The sequence below is a fragment of the Suricata suricatta genome, chromosome 9 (assembly GCF_006229205.1).
Source record: "Suricata suricatta isolate VVHF042 chromosome 9, meerkat_22Aug2017_6uvM2_HiC, whole genome shotgun sequence".
NCBI classification, from domain to species: Eukaryota; Metazoa; Chordata; class Mammalia; order Carnivora; family Herpestidae; genus Suricata; species Suricata suricatta.
In genome coordinates this window covers 9,246,196-9,253,354 of record NC_043708.1, presented here as the reverse complement: position 1 = coordinate 9,253,354, position 7,159 = coordinate 9,246,196, and the positions used below count along the sequence as shown (strand labels likewise).

Sequence of the window (7,159 nt, the reverse complement as noted above, 5' to 3'; positions counted from 1 at the left end):
GGGGCTTGCCGAAGGCTGGAAAGAGGGCTGGGAAGGGCCCCAGCGAGTCTGCTGCTCTTCCTCTGGACGGTGGACGGTGTTTTCTTACACGGGGATCTCAGGTGCGTGGCTGTGGCGCGCCCCCCCCCCCCCCCCCCCCCCCCCCCCCCCCCCCCCCCCCCCCCCCCCCCCCGCCCTCGGGCATTCCCCATGCTTTAGGCAGCAATTTAGCTTGTGGGTGTCTGGGGAGGGAGCGTGGGCGATGTGCTGAGGTTTGCAAGAACAGGAGAGTTCCTGAGGCCGGCTGTGTCACGGACTAGCTCCATGGCCTTGAGCAAGACAACCAGCGTCTCCGAGCCTCAGTTTTTTCATCTGGAGAATGGGCGTATGAGGGCAGAGAGGCTGTCCCAGCAGCTCCAGAGGGCTGCCATGAGGATTTTTTTGGAAAATGCTTGAATAGCTCCTCTAGGAGTGCCAGGCCAGTAGAAAGAGCTCATGAATGTCACAGATGTAGTCCCTTAATCAGCACCCAGATCGGCTCTCCTGTATGTATGTATGTATGTATGTATGTATTATTTTAGAAAGAAAGTATGTGAGCAGAGGAGAGAGGAAGAGAGAGGGAGAATCTTAATAAGTCCCCATGCCCAGTGCTGAGCTGAAATGGGGCCCAATCCCACCACCCTGGGGTCATGATCTGAGTCCTAATAAAGAGTCAGATGCTCAACCAACTGAGGCCCAGGCACCTCTCAGCTCTCCTTTAAAAGGCATTTTGAGTACCTGGTGTGAAGCAAACACCATCTCAAAATAGGTGTTATAGGGGCTCAGTCAGTTGAGTGTCCGACTTCGGCTCAGGTCATGATCTTTCTGTTAGTAAGTTCGAGTCCCACGTCGGGCTCCATGCTGACAGCTCAGCGCCTGAAGCTTGCTTCAGATTCTGTCTGTCTGTGTCTCTCTCTGCCCTTTCCTGCTTGTGCTCTCTCTCTCTCTCAAGAATAAAGATTAAAAAAAAATTCTTTTTAAATAGGTGTTATAACCATGGTGAGGCTGCGGAGACCCACGGAGGCCTGGTGACGTCCCTAAAGTGACGCAGCTGGGAGCTGCAGGGTTTGAACCTGACCTCCCTCTGGCGGCACTCCGGGTGCGGGACAACGGTTGCATCATGAATGGACTTTGTGGAGGTTGGAGGTCTCTAGGCGCAGAAACATCCGGATGATAGTGGACTTATCTGGGAGACAGTTGACTCATGATCCTAGTGAACCACGTGGAATTTCACATATGTGGCCATTTTAACTTAAAAGAAGTGCATTTCGCACGACAACGCAGTCGTGTAGATGCACGTGCATCCCCAGCGAGTGGCTGGGTGGCGTTACTGGGTTTGTAGGGGTGGGGCAGGCCTGCCACAGGACGAGCACGTTCTCTCAAGTCCAGGGAGCCGGCTCCCTCAGGTTGGGGCTTGGCAGGACTTTCCGACTGCCGTGGCCCTTCAGAGCGGCACTGGAAGACCAGAAAGAGCCACATGGCCCTCAGTGAAAAGGGCTGCCTCCGGCATGGCCACTCGCTGTGGTTTCCCTCGGAAGGCTGCGTCGAGGGCTCTGGGGCAGGAATAAGGCAGGACGGAAAGTGTCCTCTGTCACGGCTTAGCCGAGGGAAGGCCGCTGAGGCTCGTGGGCTTCGTGACCTACATCCTCTCGCATGACCGAGGAACCCTCGTACTGACTTTCCAGAGCCTTTCAGGACAGCTTGGCCGCATGATCAGGGAGAAGAGGACACAGGCTAAGTGTCTTGGAGAGTGCTGACCGACCAGGGCCACTCTGAGCAGGTGACGCAGTCCATGACCCAGAGGCCCATGTGAGGACCCGAGGGGTTGAAGACCCACCTGCTTCTAGGAGCAGTATGTTCGGGTTCCAGGAAGAACAGGGACAGAAGGACGTGGTCCCGGTCCAGCCCCAGTGAAAAAGTTTCCGGGAAAATTCAGCCATTGGTGTTTTGCAGGAAAGAGCTCTGAGTGGTAGGAGCCCAAACCCGACTCGAGTGGGCAGGCGGGATGAGGGAAGGGAACCGAGTATTGTCTCTGTGGCTGGAGATGCGGCAGCTCAATGCCCTTGTGTGAGCGGAAGGTTCTGGAAGCAACAGGGAGCAGCCTTGAGGTTGAGGGGCAGCGGGGCGAGGGGCTGTCATGGGGGCGCAGTGAGCACCAGCGGGGCTGGGGGAGCCCACCGGGCACTGGGGGCTGTGGGCGGGCACCTGAGCCCTTGCGATTCCCACTCGGGGCCTCCCAGATAAGACCCAAAGCCCAGAGCTTTTCCACAGCGACTGGGAAAAGCTTTTCGCCTTGGCCCAGCATCGCGGCTGGAGAATGCAAACGCCTAATAAAGAATAACACGGCGGACACGTGACAGACGATGTGACCCACACTCCGCACACTGCCTGGGGACGGAGAGGGAGACTCAGACGAAGGATGAAAGATGTCACACTCAAGCTTGGGCCCGATTCTTCTTTAATGCCAACTGCAGAGGGGGCTGAACCCAGAAAGCCAGCTACTTCTGGGTGGGGTTCACCACCTTTCCCATGAAGAGGATATTCTTGGTGTTTTGGTCATAGATGATGATTTGAAAGGCCCTATTGAAATTGACAGTGGGGGGAATCGACATGGGGATGGCTTCTATAAACGTGGCCCCGGCTGCTTCTGTCCCTCTCTCGTCGATGGTCAGCACGGCCTTATGCAGCGCCTGCAGGGAGAGAGCACAGCGTCTGCTCTGAGTGGGGCCGGGCAGCTGTCCCCACCCCAGCCCCGGTGGGAGGGCTCCCCAGGGTGGGGCTCACGTGGGCTGTTCTCCACCTGGGCTGTCCTATCCCGTCCACGGCCTCCCTCCCTGAGGTCAAGCTCCCTGGGGCCCAGGTCTCTGATGGGGACCTTCACTGTGTCTGGTCCACACCCGGCACTCGGTTCCCAGCCAGCCATTGAGCTGAGGTTGTATCTTCAGTCACCTTTAACTTTCCTGAATAAATGGCATCTTTAGGCAAAGTCACTCATTCACCCAGACTCAGTGATGGGCCAATAGCTCCCAGTGTCCCAGACGCAGAGGACAAAAGTCCTCTGAAGTCCCTGAGCCCAAGCCTGTCTTTGTAAATATGGGTCCATCGAGGCCCAAAGAAGGGAAGACCCTGCCCAAAAACGACAGAGGGTCAGTGACACAGTGCACGCAAGGTCCCTAAAATGCCAGAAGCACGTGGGGCCACCTCCTCCATTGTCACCGCCCTCATTCCAGTCTCAGTGGATCCAGCGGCACTTGTCAGGGACCTCAGTCTGCAGGGGCGTTTGTGTCCCTTTGTCCCCCACACGCACTGTGACACAGTCTGACCAACAGCCGCCAGGGCCATGCTCACCTGGGACAGTGTCAGGTGACCTTTCTCAGTGATCCCCGAGAGGTCAGCCTCGTAGGTGAAGACCTTGGTGATGCCCATTTTGCTCAGGAGGCTTTTCAGATCGTAGGTTCCGGAAATGGACAGTTTGGGCAAATGTACATTGGCAGACCTGTGACGAACAAAGGAGTTTCACAGCATTGAGCATTTTGTTTCTGGTTGTCCGTCCCCCTCAGGGGCCCTCTCCTTGTCCCCACAGGAGGGCTGGAGGTGTGCACGAGTTTATTCTATTTCTGGCTCCTCCACCCCTGGGGTCGGACGATGTAGATCACAGAGATGGGCTTGTCCTGCAAAGTCTCAGGTACTACCTCCTGCCTCCTCCAAGCAGCCCTCCAGGAAGTCCCCTGGGGAGCACGTAACGCACTGCCCTGCAGGACCAGGCACCCCCGCCCTAGACTGGGGCTTCCCCAGAGCCGGATCCCAGGGGCACGTGGGGTGAGGGTGCTGAGGGACGTTTGCTCAGTGAGTGATGTGCGACAGCATGGGCTGAATGCTCAGCTCTGCTTTTCCATGGGGACAACGTGTGGCCCCCAGCAGGGTCTGCCAGAGCGAGCTGACTGGCACTGAGGCTCTGCTTGACCCCCCTGGGACCCTGCACCACCTCCTTCTCTTTTCTCAGCCTGGGGTGCAGGGGGCCCAGGAGTGGACAGGGGGTGCGGGCGAGGAGGTATTAAAACTGCGGTTTTAATTTTAACCTTATGCTCTTTTGTGTCTTTATATTTATTTATGCCTGCCTATGTTTATTATGTATTCTTCTGGATATCAATTTTATATATTAATTTTACTTGGCTTGATTATCTATGTTCACATTGCATACACTTATGCACGCATGTCTATTTTTGTGGTGCACATGATCAAATAGTTCATGAGGCCTCAGGCATTTTATGCACTGATTTGGGGCCAACGCTTATGCATTACCTCACTAAGAGGACCCAATTGGTCCACGCCGGTCTGGTGACAGAGGGGCCCAAACCTTGCTCCAAAGTGCCCGATGTCCCCCCCACCAGCCCCTCTGCTTTCCTGGCCATCCTCAGGCAGGCTGTCCCCGTCCAGCCCCGGACTTCGGACGCCCTGACTCCACAATCCATTGCCCCCCACCAAGAAGACCACCTCTCCCTTCTCGGTTCGTGCTGGCACCCAGAAGGGACAGCGTCCCTGGTGCGGAAGGGAGTCCCCAATGACAGGACTCCTCACTGCGGGCACTGCCCTGTCACGAGCCCAGCCTGGGTCTGGAACGCCGGCTCCCGCACCGCTATGGGGCGCACGGGATGCGGGTCTGCCCTCCCTCCCCATGACCTGGCCGGACGCGGCGGCTTCCGGGGTGCTCTCCGGTTTGGGAATCACCTGGTGTGTCGCTTCTCCAGGGACTTGGCCAGGACGTCCCTGCTCAGCATGGCCTCCAGCTGCTGCATCTTGCCCTCGTCGGGCAGGATGAAGATGGCGGTGGCGTTGCCCACGTACTCCATGATCAGCACCCAGCTGGCCAGCTTGTCGCAGTAGTGGACGTCGAACATGCCCATGCGGCTCATCATGGGCACCTTGACCGTGGTGTGCTCGTCCACGTGGAAGTCCTCCTCCACCGTGAGCTCGGGCTCGAAGGGCTTCTCCCATTTGCCTGGAGAGAAGGGAAGGTTCGCATCAGCCGCCGGTGGGAGGAGGCTGGACAATGCGGTGGAATAAAAAAGGCGCTGAGCCTCCGTGGTGAGATACTTCTCTCTGAGCCTGTTTCACCATCTGTAAAATGGGGCTGCAATGCACAGTCAACTGGAAGGACATTAGAGAGAAGAATGCAGGACCAGAGTAGGACCCAGAATTTCTATATGATCGACGCTAAGGCCTGCAGGTCTGGATATGCAAAGCGAGCATTTTTACTTCTGTTTCATGCTCCCGTATTTGAGGGTGACTCGGGGGCTTCTAAATGAAAATTATTGACATTGGTCGTACTCAGCACCTTCCTGTCTGAGTCTCCCTGCCCCTTGTGGACGAGTGACCCTTACCATTCAGGAAATCACTCTCGCCCCAACCCCCAGCCTTTCCCTGGACCACCTTGCAGAATGCACATGCCTGGGCAGCTCCCCTCTGCTATGCCGAGAGAGCGGGACCTCTGCGCCCCACTTTCCCACTGGACAAGGATGGAGACTGAAGCTGGAGAAGGGCCAGACCCGCCAGAAGTCCCACAGCAGAGCTGGGATCTAAGACCTGCCGGCTCTGGCCCCGTGCCCTCCATCACCCTCTCGTCTCCAGAGTGAGGAGTCTGCAGAGGGAAGGAGGCATCCCTGGCCTTGCTCTTACCTCCCCGCCCCAGGCCATTTCCACTGCTTTGGAGTGCCCTCTGGGGCCCGCAGGTCCCTGCCCCCCCAGAGTGCCATCCCTAGGGGAGGAGGTTCAAGTTCAGTTGAGCATCTGATGTGTGAGCATGTCCTGTGTTCTTTGTAACTTGTTCAATCCTCATAGAAACCTGCCAGCAAGGTCATGGTTATGTGTCCGCTACAGAGAGGAAACTAGAACCCCAAAGAGGTACAGTGACTCGCTTAGAGTCAAATAGCTAATAATCGATAGAAGAAGGATTTGCACCCTGGTGTTTCTGACTCCAGAGCTGTCCCTCCTTCCACTGCACTGGACTTGTCTGAAGTGTGTTCCAAGAACCTCCATTCCCTTCACACACTCCGCTAAACCTGCCTGTTTTACCTCCCTCCCTGCTGGGACCAACAATGTACACTAGGACATTAAAGGCTCTGAGAAGTCCTGCAGAGAAGATGATTTGATTATCTCACCCATCGCCCCCTGACCTTAGTCGATGGTGGAAATTGAGTAACACATGCAGAGACGCACTGACCTAGTCGCCCGCCCTGCCACGGAATGTTTAAAACCGCATGTCTGAGATTATTTTCGGTGCATTCGCGGGAGTCAGCTCAGGTGGTGGTGACAGCCTTACCTTTAAAGAAAATGTAATTCACCAGAGCAAAAACTGTGTCTTCGTTAAGCTCTTGGACCAAATCCACAATTGTTCCCTGGGTTCCCTTCTCGACGTATTCGTTGATCCGTTTCTTGGCTTCTTCGCTGTTCCTGAAGTTGACGGAGAAGGCTTCCGAGTGGTACAGGTTCTTGACGTCCTCCAGAAACGTGTTGAGAAGCTTCACGCTCTCGTTGATGAACAGCCCGTTGCCGGTGGTCAGCTGCAGCTGGCTGGCAGGCTGGTTGAGGGTGCGGAGGAGCTGCTGAAAGCCCTGGTGGACCTCGCTCTCCGCTCGCTGGCTGAGGTTGAAACCGAGGCCCTCCAGGATCTGGCTGTGCGTGTCACCCTTGGTTCCCAGAGACAGCATCGCAAAGGCTGTAGCGATGCTCACGGGGGAGAAGAAGATGTTGGTGGTGTTGGACTCGTGGGCCACCTGGCGGTACATGCTGAAGGCGAAGTCAGCCAGGTTCGGGGCCATCTTGTGGCAGGCGAGCTCCTCGTGGTGGTCATGGTCATGGTCATGGTCGTGCTCGGACGCATGTGTGTCCTGGACAGCATCTCCGTCGGCCAGGGAGCAGGGGACCAGGTAGCACAAGCCCGCCAGCAGGAGGACGCCCCACGTGATGGAGGATGGCATTGTCCTGCGGGACAGAGAAGGGGCAGCAGGTCAGGCCACACGGCGAGTCCCTGGGCCACTGACTGGCACCACAGAAAGCATCATTACTGACCCCTGCCCTGTGCCAGCCCGGTGCCAACACCTTCCTACGTCCTCATCACGGAGGACAGAACAGCGGCAGAGAC

General features: G+C 56.7%; 1 protein-coding gene across 2 annotated transcripts in view; it reads right to left on the bottom strand.

Moving 5' to 3' along the window:
* Positions 1-2,458: 2,458 nt before the first annotated feature.
* Positions 2,459-7,159, bottom strand: part of SERPINA1 (serpin family A member 1) — an 11,198-nt gene continuing 6,497 nt past the window's right edge. For both annotated transcript variants that reach the window (XM_029952447.1, XM_029952446.1), the window contains exons 2-5: positions 6,338-6,999; positions 4,747-5,017; positions 3,367-3,514; positions 2,459-2,708 (exon numbers count right to left, since the gene is read on the bottom strand). In XM_029952447.1, the coding sequence (XP_029808307.1) occupies positions 2,517-2,708; positions 3,367-3,514; positions 4,747-5,017; positions 6,338-6,995 (1,269 nt within the window). In that variant the 5' untranslated portion in view covers positions 6,996-6,999 and the 3' untranslated portion in view covers positions 2,459-2,516. The remainder of the gene's footprint in view (positions 2,709-3,366; positions 3,515-4,746; positions 5,018-6,337; positions 7,000-7,159) is intronic.